The 16,595-nt window shown below is 40.0% G+C and overlaps 1 protein-coding gene across 50 annotated transcripts in view; it reads right to left on the bottom strand.

The window, feature by feature from the left end:
- The window catches only part of sox6 (SRY-box transcription factor 6), a 200,998-nt gene that overhangs the window by 17,887 nt on the left and 166,516 nt on the right, over positions 1–16,595 (bottom strand). For all 50 annotated transcript variants that reach the window (NM_001123009.3, XM_087259709.1, XM_087259733.1 and 47 more), the window contains 3 exons: positions 16,365–16,514; positions 13,957–14,134; positions 11,831–12,018 (listed from right to left, as the gene is read on the bottom strand). In NM_001123009.3, the coding sequence (NP_001116481.2) occupies positions 11,831–12,018; positions 13,957–14,134; positions 16,365–16,514 (516 nt within the window). The remainder of the gene's footprint in view (positions 1–11,830; positions 12,019–13,956; positions 14,135–16,364; positions 16,515–16,595) is intronic.

Here is a 16,595-nt window from a genome sequence, read left to right as displayed (position 1 = left end):
CGGCTGGGCATTAGCGGAGGCCCGTCTCGCTCTCTCTAAAGACTCAAGGAGGAGATGGACACTTTGACTCGGCATGATACAAGTAATCTCTCCCCCCTCCGAACGACACAGGAAGATGCTAAAAGCAAAGCGTGTTACGGTGAGTTGGCCCCAAAGCGTTTGTTCTTCTCCCAGGGTGTGCATTCAATCTCAGGCAAAAGGTGTACTTGAATTGTCTTTTCTTTAGAGAATGCCTATCACACACGGTTTGAACAGACACTCGGGCGGCCTCCCAACACAATGCTAACAGCTCCCTTGCCACAGACGCAGACACAGATACCGACGTACACATTAATCTTTCAGCCGCGCTGCTTTGGCCGTTTTGCTCGTTTGTTTGTTTTCTGTTCTTTTTTGCCACTGGGGAGCCCATGGAGCGTGGAGGCTCTTCACACGGCAAGCTCATCACTCCAGCTCAACTTGTCAATAGCACATGACAATAGTGGATTAGTTGGGATGATTCTGTGCTTATTGCTGTTGTCACTTGAAACAGACTTTATTATCACTAAGGGGCAAATTCACTAAACAGTTCAGGCACGTTCGCGTTAGGTATTTCAGCATGAAAGCCTCTATCAAGTTCGCTAACCACCTGCAACCTGCTTCTGAATGCACTTAACTAGCCTTGTAAATGTTTTCATTTTGTGTCATTCTGAAATTTGGGCTCAGTAAGATATGTATTTATCCATCGATTGACTTTTATTCAGTAGGAATGCATTAAATTGATCAAAAGTTAAAGCAACAGCATTTATAATGTTAAAATAGATAAATGTTATACTTCATATTTTTGAGCCTGCAAAAATGTATTATTTTGATGAAATTTTAACCACTATAACTGCTAACAGCAATAATACTAAGAAATGTGTTTAAGCAATACAATTAAGCATAAAAAGCCTAAAAAGTAAAAAAAAAAAAAAAAAAAACGGAAAACATTTAAACAGTAGTGTGCATTATAAAGAAAATTTAATGCTTTGTTCAAAACGGTTTAAAACAGCTTGGGTCATTGATTTGAATGAAAAAGTGGCTGATAAGATCTGGGAAGAAGCCCTATCTAGAATAAAGAAAGGTTGGATAAAATTGAGACATAAATTATTCCAATTTAAAGGTTTACATTGCCTTTACTTCTCTAAACCTAGATTAAGTAAAATAGCTTTCTCTGTGGGGCATCACGGTGGCGCAGTGTGTAGCACGATCGCCTCACAGCAAGAAGGTCACTGGTTCAAGCCTCGGCTAGGTCAGTTGGCATTTCTGTGTGGAGTTTAGATGTTCTCCCCATGTTCGCGTGGGTTTCCTCCAGGTGCTCAAGTTTCTCCCACAAGTCCAAAGACATGCGGTGCAGGTGATTTGGGTAAGCAAAATTGGCCGTAGTGCATGAGTGTGAATGAGTGATGTTTCCCAGTTAAGGGTTGCAGCTGGAAGGGCATCCGCTGCGTAAAACATATGCTGGATAAGTTGGCCGTTCATTCCGCTGTGGCGACCCCAGATTAAATAAGGGACTAAGCCAAAAAGAAAATGAATGAACAAATTTTCTTTTGTATCTCCTAGATGTGACAGATGTGGTGGGGCAGAAGGGACTCTGGCACATATATTTTGGTTTTTTCCTGTTCTTTATGAGTTTTAGTCCAACAATTGTTTTCCAGTGCTTGTAGAACAAATATCCAACCTGACTACAATTTGGCTTTTTTTTGGATATTCTAATATAATGGACACCTTTCCGTTAACCTAACAGCAAGCCCTGATGGTTGGCATGATCACAGCTAAAAAGATGATCTTACTAAATTGGAAATCTCATTGTTATAAGAGATGGTTGAACGAGTTGCTGTCAAGCTGAACAACCACGTCTTGAAACTTCACTGAAAACAGCTGAAAACACATGTGGACCTATCTTAAAACTCTTGGAAGTTTTTCGTTTTAAGTTTGTAAATCTTCATCTTTATTTCTAACCTATATATTCATGACACTGGCTTTGTAAAAATGTATTGTCATCTCTTGTTTGTATGTTTATGCTACACGTGTGTGTGTGTGTGTGTGTGTGTGTGTGTGTATATATATATATATATATATATATATATATAGTAACAAAGACGATACATCCTTTTTTAATGGGGTTGAGGTGGGGGTTTGGTCAATTATTCTGTACTATTTTGTCCTCTTTTTATTGGTATTGTACTGTTTTGTTAAATATCTTATAAATGTTAAATAAAACCAAAAAATAATACAAAAATGTAATACAAACAATAAACACTGCTACAGTATATGCTGCCAAAAATAATCAATTTGAGAAAAAAGAATAATTGCCCTTTTATTTAAATGTATCTTTAACTTTCGACTTCATCCAAATATAAAAACAAGCATCAGTTACCTATCTTTTTTTTCTTAGAGAACGAATATTGTTACTCCAAAAACATGGCACAAGCATCAAAGGGGCAGAAAGAAGCGCTGTTAAGAGAAAGTACTGCAATTTCCCACCACCACGCTTGATGGAACAATCATTATTTATGACCATCTGAGTGATTCGGATGTACAATTAACCACTACCTGCTTATGGCCTGTCATTAAGGGCTGCCCGTCTTGACTCTGCCTTGCTTATTTAAGTGTTTTCTAATTATGACATATGTAGCAGTCCCCGCTGGGCCCAGGCGGCTTTGTAAAGATAAGTTGTAGAGCTAGCTTGGTGTGCCATGCTCCGTGTGAAGCCTCCTACGCTTGCTGTATTCATCACCAGAGCGCATTATTGCACTTAATGAAAGAGAGCGCAGCACCCAATGACAAATTGACTGATGTGCGATTAGTCGCACGAGGGATAGCCGATGCGCTATGGACTGTCCACTGGGGAAGGGCCCAACAACTGCAGTGTGTGTGCATTTGTGTTTATGGTGGAGGAGGGGTGGGGGGTTATAAATTACTTGTAGTGTCATCCCTTCTCCCCGCTCAGCTGGCTCTCTCTGATCAATCATCTCCTTTTATAAAGTCATGATCATTAAACATCAGTTTGGGGAACAAGGAGCATTCATCACAGAGTTTCATTAAATACTGTTTAGGCGCTAAACTTACTCATTTTCCAGGGCAATAATTAAAGAATGACCCGGATGAGAGCTATTGTACATGAAAATGAGATTAGACACTTTAGTGTCTAGGGTCTAACTTAATGGAGTGAGGTAAAGAGCTCATTCATGCCTAGGAAGCGTTGATATCCACTGGAGACAGTGACACTGTTTACAGTGCACATTAGGAGTCTGTAATTGAGAAAGTGAATAAGAACATAAAACTTCAAACAGCGCACAATGGATTTCCATTAAATTTTATATACTATGTTTTATATACCTATAGGTTGTAACTTGGGTAATTTATATGTCACAGCATTAGGTACAAATTATCGAGAGAAATAATTTATATGCATAACACCACGCTTTTTGTTTGAAGACATGAACAAGAAAGCAGTCTAAAGCATCTTTACTACTGTCTGCATCAAGCGCTGTGATAAATCAATGGCATTTTTATTATTTTATGGTGTCATTAAATTTTTACTGATCACTTTACCACAGAAGAGCAGTAAAGGGTGTGTACCATCCTGAGCAAAAGGGCCCGTCCACTGCTCACCAGCAGATTTCCGAGACCATTGTGCTATAAAGGATATTTATAATGTGCATTACGGCAGCGAGATGGCAAAAGCCACGAATCTCCGCAAGTACAGAGAGAAGGAGAAAGGGCGGTTAGGGAGATGAAAAATAAGGAAACAATAGAAAAAAGAAAAGATGTCATGGTACACGTTGTGCCCCTCCCATGCTAACCACGACCTCTCTGGCGCACGACTGGCCCTTCCCTCAAATGAGTTCAGCATGCAGCCCTTCATTCCCACATCTAAAATTATAACCACACAGTCCTAAGCTGAAGTGGAAAAAGACACCCACAATAATCTCCCCTCCACTATCCTTTTTTCCCCCTCCATCCTCAAATTCGGTTACAGAATGCATTTTGTTTCGTTGGAGGAGGGTTGCACGGTGAAGTAATAACACAGAAGGGCCGATGGCTAGGCTGGTGGAAGTTCTGAACATCTGGAGGAGAGCCAGAGCGAGGAGCCCATGTCAGCGCAGCGGAGAGGGCTTTAATCAGGCCGGCCGCAGAACATGTGCCTGAGGACTGCAGCGCTGGCCGCAGATTTCGTGTATTTTGGGCAGGAGCGCATTGTGCTGGTGTCTACCCTGTACTTACGCATCACACTGCCATAGAATGACGCTCTTCCTCTAGTAAAAATAGCCCGACTTCAGCCATATGGCCTTGGATTGTTCCAGCCAGGCCCAGATAACGGCAATTTTGAGACAACAAACGACTGGCCTTGGCCAATGTCGACTTAGTAATCTGCCTTTTTGGTCGCCCAGGTGCACATGGCTAAAATCATAACCTGGTTTTAAAATAAAGCACAATGGTCGAGTGAATATGTGTTTGTGGCTTGTCCTTGCCTGGGCTCTGAAAGCTGAGAATACTGCATGTTCTGTCATTCGCACACCTGGCTGAGAGATACAAGTGATAGTAGAGATAAAAGGCGGCTTTCAAAGCCCATTACAATGAATTCTGTCTGTGTATATAAGCAATATTGGTCGCTTTAGACCTGTGTATTGATAGCAATATCCTATAAAAGCTGCTGCAGTGCTTGTCTGTTTTGCCCTTCATCTGCTTTCAATAGACATTGTAACCAATCACATAGTTATTTATAATTGTGCAGCTTTCCAGTAGTTGGTAGTTTTGAATCGTTTAGTCTAAAGCACATGCAGTTGTGTGCCGGGCTCGGAGTTCCTTTCATGCGGTTGCTTGGTTTTTATACTCGAGCAGCAGTCCACGCTCGCAGGCTCCCGGAGTGGCCGCTGGCAGAGTGCATTTGGCAATGCGACCTCCCTCCAGTGGTGGCCGTCCAACTTTTTTTTTTTTTTTTAACCTTCCAGAACCATTTAATCTAAAACATTGACTGAGATAGCTGTGTTTTCTTTTAGAACATGGTGGCAGATTAAAATATAACCATGTTAAAACGACAACTCACTTGCTTATAAAACTGAGAAATTTACCCACAACATCTGACCTTTCAACATCACCGGGGAAATGAAGCATTTTATACATGTCTATCTTTCAGCTGTACCAGAAACTCAGCGGCTCTGTTTTTCTATCCTGCTGCATTGAGATCATCTGGATTTTTTTATGGGTGTTCTGCTTTAAATGACCCTGAACTGTTCACTGAGTCCTCAAGGATCTGTTAAGAGAGACCTTGCTTTCTTTGCTCTTATCATGCAATCTATTTACAATAATAGACACTCTGAATCGCATGATCTGAGAGACAGAGGGTTCTTTTTGCACCTGTTTGGTGGGGTTCTGTCCTGATACCATTGTAGCTCATTCTTTTTGCAGGGTTCAATGTGGGGTATCTGGCATAAGCAGAGCCATGTACGTCCAGAGTATGGAGCCTTGCTGAAGTTTTGAATGGCTGCCCCTGTTTTGGCCATTTGTGTGATTTTACGCAACTTCAGAGTAAAATTATTTTAGCTTCAGTCATGTCGCCGGCAGATAGCTCTCTGCAACTCTCACATGGTCACCAACTGAAGCTTAGCAGTACCTGGAGAGGAGAACACATGGAAAATTTAGGTTGCTGTTGGAATTAGTGTTAGTCGGGCCAGTAGGGGGCGCTCAACCTGCGGTCTGTGTGGGTCCTAACGCCACAGTATATTGATGGAGACTCTATACTGCTCAGTGAGCGCCATCTTTTAAATGAGACATTATACTGAGGTCCTGATTCTCTGTGGCCATTAAAAATTCTAGAATATCCTTCGAAAATAAGTAGGGTTTTACCCCAGCATTCTGGCCAAATTTTCCCTCTGGCTTCTGTCCATCATGGCCCTACTAACCATCCCCATATCATAATTGGCTTCATCACTTTGTCTCCTCTCCACCAATCAGCTGGTGTATGTTGTGCAGTCTGGCACAACATGGCTGCGCACAATATGGCTGCCGTCACGTCATCCAGGTGGATGCTGCACACTGGTGGTGGATGAGGAGACTCCCCTCAATGTTTAAAGCGCTTTGAGTGTCCAGAAAAGCGCTATATAAATGTATGGAATTATTATTATTGTTATTATTATTATTATATCTTACTTAAGTGAATGTGTATGGCGTTGTTTCAGAACTAGAGTTGAGCACCCACTCTTAAACTTTGCAAAAAAAAGATGCTATTTATAAACCCAAACAAATGGAACAAAGAATTAAATGTAAGCAATACTCAACAATGGCCCTCGCTGGCTATGGGTCGTGCTTGAGTTCAGAGTATAATCAAATTTTGGACGGCCAAAGCCATGTATGGCAGGATTTACTTTGCAGCCAAAAATAACCTATGCTGGCAATTTCCAAGACAGCAGCAGAAAAAGGGGTAGAAAATTGCTTCCAGGGCTGCAGACCAGACAAGATTATACCCCAAGTCTTTGTAAAGGGAAGCGTGAATAGGCCCCTAACACACATACGCGGGGAGGGAACGAGAGCAAACATTGGCTTTGGGTCTAAAAGTAGGGGGTGAGAATTTCGAGGAGAGTGAGCAAAGCTCCATTTAAATGTTTGTGGCCCTGTGCTCTGGGATTTGAGAAAAGTGAATATTCCACTCATCAATAATGTAGGTGAGAGGAGGGGGCAGGGAGGCCGGCGGATGCTCAATAGGTTAATACACTGGCCTTTCACCCTTTGATTCCAGTTTGGGAAGTGTCAGCACAAGAATATATTTTATCTCCTCGCCAGACCCCGTCGGACTGCAACATCTGTCGAAAAGTAGGTTATTAGCAAGGGCGAAATATCTGAAATCAAAATCTGGGTTCTTTCCAGAGTGGAACCTCATCATTAAGGCGGCTTGTGAAATTCAATTTAAAAATGTAAAATCAAACAAAGTGCTTTAAACTAGTGAACTAGAAATGTACAATGCCATGTCCTTCCAAAGGATAAAAAAAAGCTTTGAGAACGAGGAATAAATAATAAAATACAATAACTGCCCTCTGTAGACAATAATACTTTTAATAAATATTTGAAAAAAAATGTTGGAGGTTCCATAAAAGCTTTCTTTTACTGATGGGACATCAAAGATATATAAAAAAAAAGACAACAAGCAAGAAAACGCCAAAACATGAATATTTTACACATACACCTAAAAGACAGGAGACTCAAAGGAGATGCTCTTCCATCTCAGAGACAGAGAAGTGACTCTGCGAGAGAAAAGGGGATGCAGGTCATTCCATTGTGTTCAACGGACACACTTTGTATTAAAAGATGAATTGATCCATCTGTAAGCAGCACTTAGCCTCACTCTTCAGCTCAGTCGTTACACTGGGATAAATCAATATTTAATATCCCTCACCAACAGCCCCAGTAGATGATTTTAACCTCTCCTTAATCCCATTTATGTTACCTCTCCAGAATCTTCCACGTAGGCTTTCACCATGATAAACTTCCAAACAGCAGACTGGACGGCAGTTATTAAAGGGCGTTCAGTATTTATGTCAGGTGAGGCGATGTGCTGAAATATTAATATTCTGAAACTGACCAAAGTGAAAGCTTTTATCTGGAACACTTAGAGGCCTTTTTTTCGCCCGTCAGGCACAAGCAGCAGGCACGGGCCAACTGCAATCCAGTGCTGGGAAAGTACACAGAATAACTATAAATAAATAGATAGATAAATAAATAAATACTTAAATAAATACAGTATACTTCTGCATTGAAAGCACACGTATCGTCTGCCGCAACCTTCGCGCAGTCGCATAACCAAGCAACTCTCAAAAATGTACCTACACATTGCGACTACACATAGCACAAGCTCTGTGATTGATCGGTTTGGTAGTATTGACACATGTGGGCGGCGTTGAAAGTCACGGGACAGCAGAAAGCTCCAGATAGAAACTTTTGTTTTGTGTTTTACCTTATGATTAAAGTTGTTGCATGTCCCCTAGTTCCTGCCTCTAAATGAGTGAGTTTTAACTTCTTGTGCATTAAGATAGCATTCAGAAAAAACAAAACCCCTATGAAGAAATGTGTTTCAATTTCAGTTGTTCAACACTGATGTTCAATAACTACTCATAGATAGTAGATATTGTGTGTATCCTTTAATTATTTTGAAATCAACTGATGCACACTTTATTAAAAAATAACTGACTAGTAATATGTAAAGATATTGACTGTAGAAGACTTGTCAGTGAAATTCATCTTCAGTGAACTGATCTGCTTATTAAGTCGTGATGTATCGGTGACGTATGGTAGCGGGTCTAAGCTGCTACTCATTTGAATCGGCCACTTTTTAGTCATATCACACTTTAAAGTGAATTTTATATGAAATCATAGTGTATACATTAGTCTCTGGACTTGCTGCATCACAAATACCAAACTTTTTAATTTATGAAAAAAAATTCAGCACATTCTGGCCAACGGATATTAGGCATGGATATATTCATTGCGATTGTAATTTTCGTAAGAATTACAGCACATTGTAAACGTTTATTATTACTATTGGATGAGTCTCCCCATACAGTTTGATACAGCACTTGGACCTGTAAGCCACTTTGCGTGACCTTACATGTTGCGTGTGTATGTGTGTGTGTGTACACACACACACGCACAGCCAAATAAAATAACCGTTTTACTATTTATAATTGAGGTAAAATGTTCAATTAATCGAGATTTTGATTCGCCCAGCCCTACTAGTAACATACAAAAAAAAATAGGATCACTGTTCTATTTAAGTCTGCATTTGAATGAGCTCCCTTCCCTTCGTTTGAGACTTCAGAGACATATGGAACATATGAAGAGGAAAATACAGCTTCTGTTTGGCCTCTGGTTGTTTGCGACATCAATACGTCTGTTTAGCTTAGCAACACACTGAGGTGGAGCTGCCTTTATGATATCATCAGATGCAGACGGGCTTCTGAGCAAGGCCACAGTACAAAAGAGGCCTGCCATTTTCTTCCATTGCATTTTAAGGTCATAACCTTACATTCTCAGATACGGAAGCAGCTGAAAACTAAATATGAATTAAAGAAAGAAAGAGAAAGTCTTTGCAAACGATACTTCAAAAAACCAGGGAGTCTTTGTGATGTGCTCTGTAACCTATAGCAACAATGATAACCCAAACATACCGGTCATATTTTCAAACTGATAGAGCACCTAATTATTATTTGTCGTTCCCTCCTTCTGCCCCTTTTCTCTGCACTGCTGGCTGCCCAGAATCACCTTGCCCTTACATCAAAGTCCTTTAAGAAAAACACATTTAGCCACGAGCTTAATGTGTTGTTTCTTTTTTTTTCAGCAGGGAAAGAGACAGGATGCCTCCAGACTGATTTCCTCCCCACTTAGAAAAATGCATAAAGCTTGCCTAAGCTGAGATGCCCAAATAAGCATGTGAAAAGGCAAGGCCTTACCTCGTGCGAAGACAAAACCTCAGCCAGACAAAAGACTATGAGAAAAAAAAATCTGCTAAGCTTGGCCTGCTAAGAACAATGCAGCTGTAGGTGTGTGCAGCCTGTTGACAAACGTGCCTTTTCAACCATTGTCAGAGCAACATTCATGTCATGTAGCAGCATATTCTGCAGTTTGGCTGACCATGAGCTCACCCCAGAGCGATTTTGGGAGGTAAAGAGGGAAGGAGAGGATGAGTTGAGGCTGGTGAAGGTAGAATAGGGAAAAAGGGAGGGAGGCACACAGCCACAGGTGATGGCTGCATGTTCACATACCGCATCCACCTCTAAAGAACACCAACAAAGAGTGCGAAATCTCAAAAGAATGGCGCGTAATGCACTGGCTTAGGTGATATCTCCGTTTATAATGGCTTTGAGTTGGGCATTGTGTTTGAGAAAACAGGATTATGACTTCCACAATGCCCTTTTGAGCAGTAAAGAGGTATTGTAAATTGCTGTGAGAAGCAGCAATAATATGAAAACGCCTGCGAATTTGGTGATTTCGGCCGTTTTCGAGGACATGCCTGGGGTTTTGAGTTTACTCCAATGCCACCCACATCGGGGCACAAGTCTTTTGCCCTGACTTCGAAGTTGATTGAAAAATAGTCCCTCTACTTTTTTACATATACATTGACCTACTTTAAGATGCCGGTTGAAAGTAATCAGGTGCTGAAAAATTAATGAGCCTTCACTCCCAGTTCCTGCCTGCGTCTCGCAGCCAACTGGCAATATGGCATCAATCAGATGGTAGTGGTGTCTGTTTTTCTGCTCCTTGATTGACTCATTGATTGAAGATATTTTTAAAAGGAATCCCTGAGAGAATGCTTGCTCCCGGTACAAAGTGGGCCTGTCCCACACCAGGGGCTGAAGAGGGCTGCCTGTTTGCTTTAATTGGGCAGAGACATCACAGTTTGAACCCGCACAGGCCAGGCACCAGAGGACCGCGATGGTCCTGCTCGCTCACAAATGTGCACACACACAAACATGCACGCACACACACTGATTCACCATCTACCCTGCCAATGTCAATCAAAGGCCTTCCTCTGGACGTGCTTCAAAGACCTTGATTGGTTTTAAAGATCATATCTGAAAAAACACTGTGGGCTCAAGTCCTTGAGCTCTGGCTGTTGTTGTGCCCTCAGGCGAATGGGGCAAGAACAAGGTTCGTTGTGTTGGGTATATTTCTTGTGCAATGGAATCTGGTATCGATTACAAATTGCATGAATAAAATTGGCTTTTGAGATAATCTCATTACCTTTGACTCGCAAGACAGAGTTTACTGTTCTATTATGACAATAAAGTAAGCATACATTTGCAGTAAAAAAAAAAAAAAAAAAAAAAAAATATATATATATATATATATATATATATATATATATATATATATATATATATAAAGTCAGTAGGTCAGTATATTTAAGTCAGTATTGTATATAAGTCTTTATTTTTAACAAAGACTTTAAAATAAAATAAGTTTTAAAGTTTTGAAATAAGCTGTTCATGCTCACCAAAGCTGCATTTATTTCATTAAAAAATACAGTACAAATTGTTAAATTGTGAAATGTTATTGCACTATAATTAACTTTTAAAAAGTACTTTCTAATTTAATTCAATTTATTCAAGTGATTTTAAAGATGAATTTTCACCTTCGATACTCCAGTCTTCAGTCACATGATCCTTCAGAAATCACTCTAATATTAATTATTATTATTATTATTAATAATAATAATACAATCATTTAAAATAGCATATTATTACTAGAGTAATAGTTTTATTTGAAACAATATACAATAAGAAAGCCGTTATTTCAAAATTTATATATATATATATATATATATATATATATATATATATATATATATATATATATATATATATATATATATATATATAAATATTCAACATTTTTTTTACATTTAATAAATGCTGCCTTGGTCAACAGAATATTTTCTTTAAAAAAAAAATAAAAAAGAGAAGAAGAAACAAAGAAAGAAAGCTTCCACTGCAATACTTTAATTTAGATTGTTTGAAAAATAAATGGATAGCTACTGATAGAAGTTTAAATATCATTTTTGGCTCAGTTTTGTAAATATATAAAACTTGTCCCATTCAAACTGATAAAAATATAATAAATAAAAATAAGCTACTCTAATTAAAACGCTGGATATTTATAAGTTTGTGAAATGAATTTTTTTTTTTTTTTTCAAAACATTGCCTCATATTAACTCAATAATTGAAGTTACTCCAATTCAGGCACTTGACACTGGCAGTCTAACTTAATCCACAATCCCAGCAGTATCTCAGCACTGTTCGCTGTTGACAACCACCCTCACCTTCTCTGTCCTGCAGTTGTTCAAGCCCATGCTGGTGAGGGCAGACAGCTTGACCTCCATTCCCTGCTGATGATGCTGAAGCTGCTCTCTCTGAATCTGCTCTCTCATCTTCCTCGCCTCTTGGATGGCCTTCATCACTGCGTCCTGATCTCCAAACAGCGCCGTCGAGTTCAGGCTGGACAGGATGTCTACAGAAACAAACGCACATATATCCTGAGGGCCGTATTGTGAAACATGGTATACAGTAGGAGGTCCTGTGAATACAGTCTGCATGTGTGCACTGTAAGTGTGGCCGACTGCATGTGTGTGGGGGAGCAGGAAACTAAGGGAGCAAATCTCAGTGTGTGTCGCCTTTCTGTAATTAGTGGATCAAAGTGAGGTGAGGCGGGATGGCAGTTAAATCTCGGAAATAGTAGAAAAACAAACACCAAGCCTGTGTTCAAAGCTCAACTCCAAGAGGAGGAGGGAAACAAGCGCTGCTCAACAACACAGCGTCGTTTTAATGAAAGACTGTTTTTAGTAACTGTTAGTAGCAGCTTCCAAAAAAAAAATTATCTTAATATGAGAGATGAACTAAGAGCTTTGAAAACAAATATATAGGAACAGCATCCGTTGCTCTTTATTGCGTCAAAATGGCAGGGTCTAAAAGAGATTATGAGTTGGGAGTGTGTCAAGTTCACTCTCTGATTCCGCACTACAGAGGATCAGAAATATACAATTAGTCTTGGTATTTGCCTAGGTATTTAGTCATGAATATACGGTCTGATGTATAGTTTGTATATCCATAGAAAAACTAAAAACACTGCTTGGTTGTTTATTTTTAAATAAATGTTCTTAATACAACCAAGCACTATAGAATACACAAGACATGTCACCTGTATAGTTTTGAATGGAGAAATATGTAACGGTCAATATGGCGAACGAAGCCTACGTATTAATACGGCAGACAATCATAGATCGATATAGACTGATGTTTCTCCAGGGGAGAAGCTCAGACCAGACGTGTGCATTTACGATTTTATAGAGAACAAACACACTAGAATCTCAGAGAATACTTGCTTCACAGACATAAGAAATATATAGATATATACACATAAAGTTAGAAATCTTTTAAATGTAACCAACTACACTTGAAAACAAAAGTTTTTTGGTTTTGTAATCTGTATGAAACAAACGCGCGGTACAGTCCGTCCTGTCAAACGCACATCACATGAAAGCAACTACTCAAACGCCCACAAACTTGTAAACAAAGACTTGCTGTCGTTTCTAGAGGAGATTCGCCATTCAGACCAAGTTGTGAATTACTTCCGAAGACCAGCGCAATCTGACGAAGCATTATTGCCAAAAATGAGGTTGGTGTCGTGATCTTGTTCTTTTCGAGTGCGCATGCACATAACGATTTTGTTTTAATCCAAATGTTTAGAAGCGAAACTTAGGAGATGTTGAGTTGTTGTTTATTTTATTGGTGATTCCAAATATGTAATGTAATTGTAAGCTTGTCAAACAGTTTTTTGAGAATTTAATGTTTCCCAATTAAGACAGAATATCTGAGTAAATAAAAAAATAATAAATACATATAAATATTTAAATATTTGGAAGTTTTGAAAGCAACAACATTCTGAACTACATCAAACTAGCAGGGTCTCGAATAAATTGAATAAAAATAATTAAAAGATAAATAGGATAAATATATATTTATTAATTGAATAAAATAAATAACTTGGGAGTTTGTCTCTCTGATATAGTATCTCAGCTGAGAGGATGTTAAGAATTATTCATTCATTCTTTTTCCTTCGGCTTAGTTCCTTATTTATCAGGGGTTGCTGAACCACCAACTATTCTGAAATACGTTTAACGCAGTGTATGCCTATCCAGCTGCAACCCAGTGCTGGGAAACACCTATACACACTCATTCACACACACTCATACACTGCGCCAATTTAATTTATTAAATTCACTTACACCGCATGTCTTTGGACAGTGGGGGAAACGGGAACACCCCGATGAAACCCACGCTAACACAGGGAGAAACATGCAAACTCTGTACAGAAATGCCAACCGGCCCAGCTGAGACTCGAACCAGCAACTCATGTTATGACATAAGCAGATCCAAATTAAAGTTTTACCCAGAGACGAGCCGCGGCCCAATCCTCCGATGGGACTGGGTATGTCTCCGCTCTTGGAGAGGCTGTTGGGGCTGCTCTTGCTGCCTGGGAAGAGGCTCTGTGTCGGGGATGTGGGGGATTTGATGGGCTCAGCTGTTTTAGGCCGGGCGGAGAGGTTGAGAGGCTGCGTTCCCTCCTCCTGCACATAAAAGACACAAAGCTTCTGTTAAAACAGGGACGCCCAATAGAGAGATGCTTTCCACCTTACATAAAAGACAATGCACCAGAGGCTATTACTGTAGACTAATTAGTCCGACTCCTCCAAGACATGGGTTCTGCATTCATAGCCAGGCTCGGTGCCATGCTGGAGCTCCTCGGTGCGGTGAGGGCCAGGCTTTGTTCAGGCTAATTAAAACCCTCTCTGTCTGAGCACACATCTTTATCTTCTCACCTGCTCTCAGGCCCGAGAGAAACACTTAACAGCTTATACATCCTGTTTCAAACAAACGCATGCAGGCAAGAGAGCTTGTTGATGCTGTGGCTGAATGTATTGCAATTAAGAGTTGTGTGCGTCTTAGTGGTGACCAAATGCGCTCCCTATGAAGAGAACGATGTGGTTGCATCACAATACAATTAAGGATTAACACATGTTAGGTGATTGGATTAATGATGCTGTTTTGACAGATATGCATTGCATCTTACTTGTTCATACTGTACAAGTAAGAAATGAACACAATTAAAAGCAGTTTTAGAGGAGAAAATATAGTTGCAGTAGTAGTTAAACGTGACACAGATTCTGTTTTAATGTTTAATTCTGTAAATCTGTTTTTTTTTAACTAATTTATTGTATAATGTGTCATATAAATACACCTACACCATTATAAGTAGAAGTTTTCTCAACTGCTGTTGTGTTTGTTGTTGGTTTGTTTTCTTGTTGAGAGGAAAGTGTGCAACACATATTTACATATTCATCGAAACAATGCTTACAGTAGGGTTAAGATGTCTGTAAAGTATTTCAAACCTAGCTGATTTTAAACATTCCCTATACTAGGTTTTCAATGTCTGCTGTCTATGATAGTCTACTGTCATTTTTGTTCAAATTAATCCACCCTTTTTAAATAAAAGTCAAAATTTTCTAACAAAAATACAAAATAAATGTATAAATAAAGTTATTGACCTCAAATTATTGAGTGGGAAATGCCTAATTATGAGCATAATACACAATATATAAATAATTTGTGTCAAAACAGCATAATAAGTCCAGACCAACTTCAAAAGTGCATACTGCATTTTATGTAGGCTAGGAAACGATTTCACTGGCAGTGTTGTACTGTCCAAACAGATGGGCCACATACAGAGACTGCCCCCAGCTCTTTACAAATCTGACTGCCAATAACAGTTTGTCGTTCAATTACGCTTCAACTAGACAAACAAACAGATTGCTAGCTAATTAAGCACAGCGCCTCTACATATGGACTTAACGGGGCAAAAATCATGCAACATCTTTGATCAATACTACGATTCAACAGATGTTGGTTAAACAAACCAAAGTACAGTCTTAAAAATAGAGGGTCTTTATTGGCATCAATGGCACCCATGGAACCTTTTTACTCGTTTTTTTAAATGTTCTTTTCTGACCGGCTCCCTGTGGAAGCCTATTACTGCACCCTTTTGGAACCTATATTTTTAAGTATACAGTAAGCCTAGAGTGTCTGAAAATGCCCATCTGACTCTGATTTCTGGCTCAACATTGCCGTCGATGATCTTACCGTATGCTCTGAGATGTTGATATGTGGCCGCTCTCTCTAAGGGCAGAGCTCCAAAAGCCCCGGAGGAGCAGCTTAGCTGAGCGACTGAGGAGGATTACGGGTGCTACGCACATACTACTGTTGGGCTCAATGATTTACCCCCATTCTATTGTGATATTAAACTAAACATTTCCAAATGTGTGAGTGTTTTAGGTTACAGCCGCAGGGCTGAAAAAAAAAAGCTAAACGATGATCTATGTCAGCGAAAAAAGCTCACTATATTCTGCAAGGAGCCAACTGTTGATCTTTAAAGAGAAACAAAAGACAACTCATCGCATCAGCGTTTCCTCATCAATATATATTTAGATGATGTGCCTCTGATGTCATTGCCTTTGTTCTGTCCAAGTTAAATGTAACAGTAACATGCAGGAAAGCGCAGGCCAGTCTCTGTCATGAGAAACCGAGTGATCCAAAAATTGCACTCCGGGAGCAGGAAAAGCCATAGCAACCTTGTCCACAGAGTTCTGCTTGAGAGAGCGGGTGCCTTGTAAAAGCAGCCCAGATTGATGGGCTCCGAGTGAGAGGAGAACCGGCGCTCGCTGCTCTACCTACCACAGCTGATTTAGCGAAGGAGGAAGTGGAGAAGACTGGGTCAAGCACCACTCCGGGCAGGGACTGTACCTTGACTTGAGCCAGGGGGGTTGAGGACCTCTTCTCGTTCTTCAAGCCAGACGGGGAGATCTGCCCAGCAGAATTGGGGGGCTGGGGCAGCGGAGGCATCTTGGCTCCTGGAGAGACCTGCATGCTGGCCAGCTGGGCGGCGTAGAGTTGCTGTAAGGAGGGAGACAACCCACAAGGCGTTAACATCCCAAGCCAGACACCATTCAAAGCCTTTATTCTCTCTTTTCTTTC

The sequence above is a fragment of the Danio rerio genome, chromosome 7 (genome assembly GCF_052040795.2).
Source record: "Danio rerio strain M-AB ecotype USA chromosome 7, GRCz13ab, whole genome shotgun sequence".
NCBI lineage: Eukaryota > Metazoa > Chordata > Actinopteri > Cypriniformes > Danionidae > Danio > Danio rerio.
The sequence above is the reverse complement of the archived record's forward strand: the minus strand, read 5'-3'. Positions and strand labels throughout refer to the sequence as shown.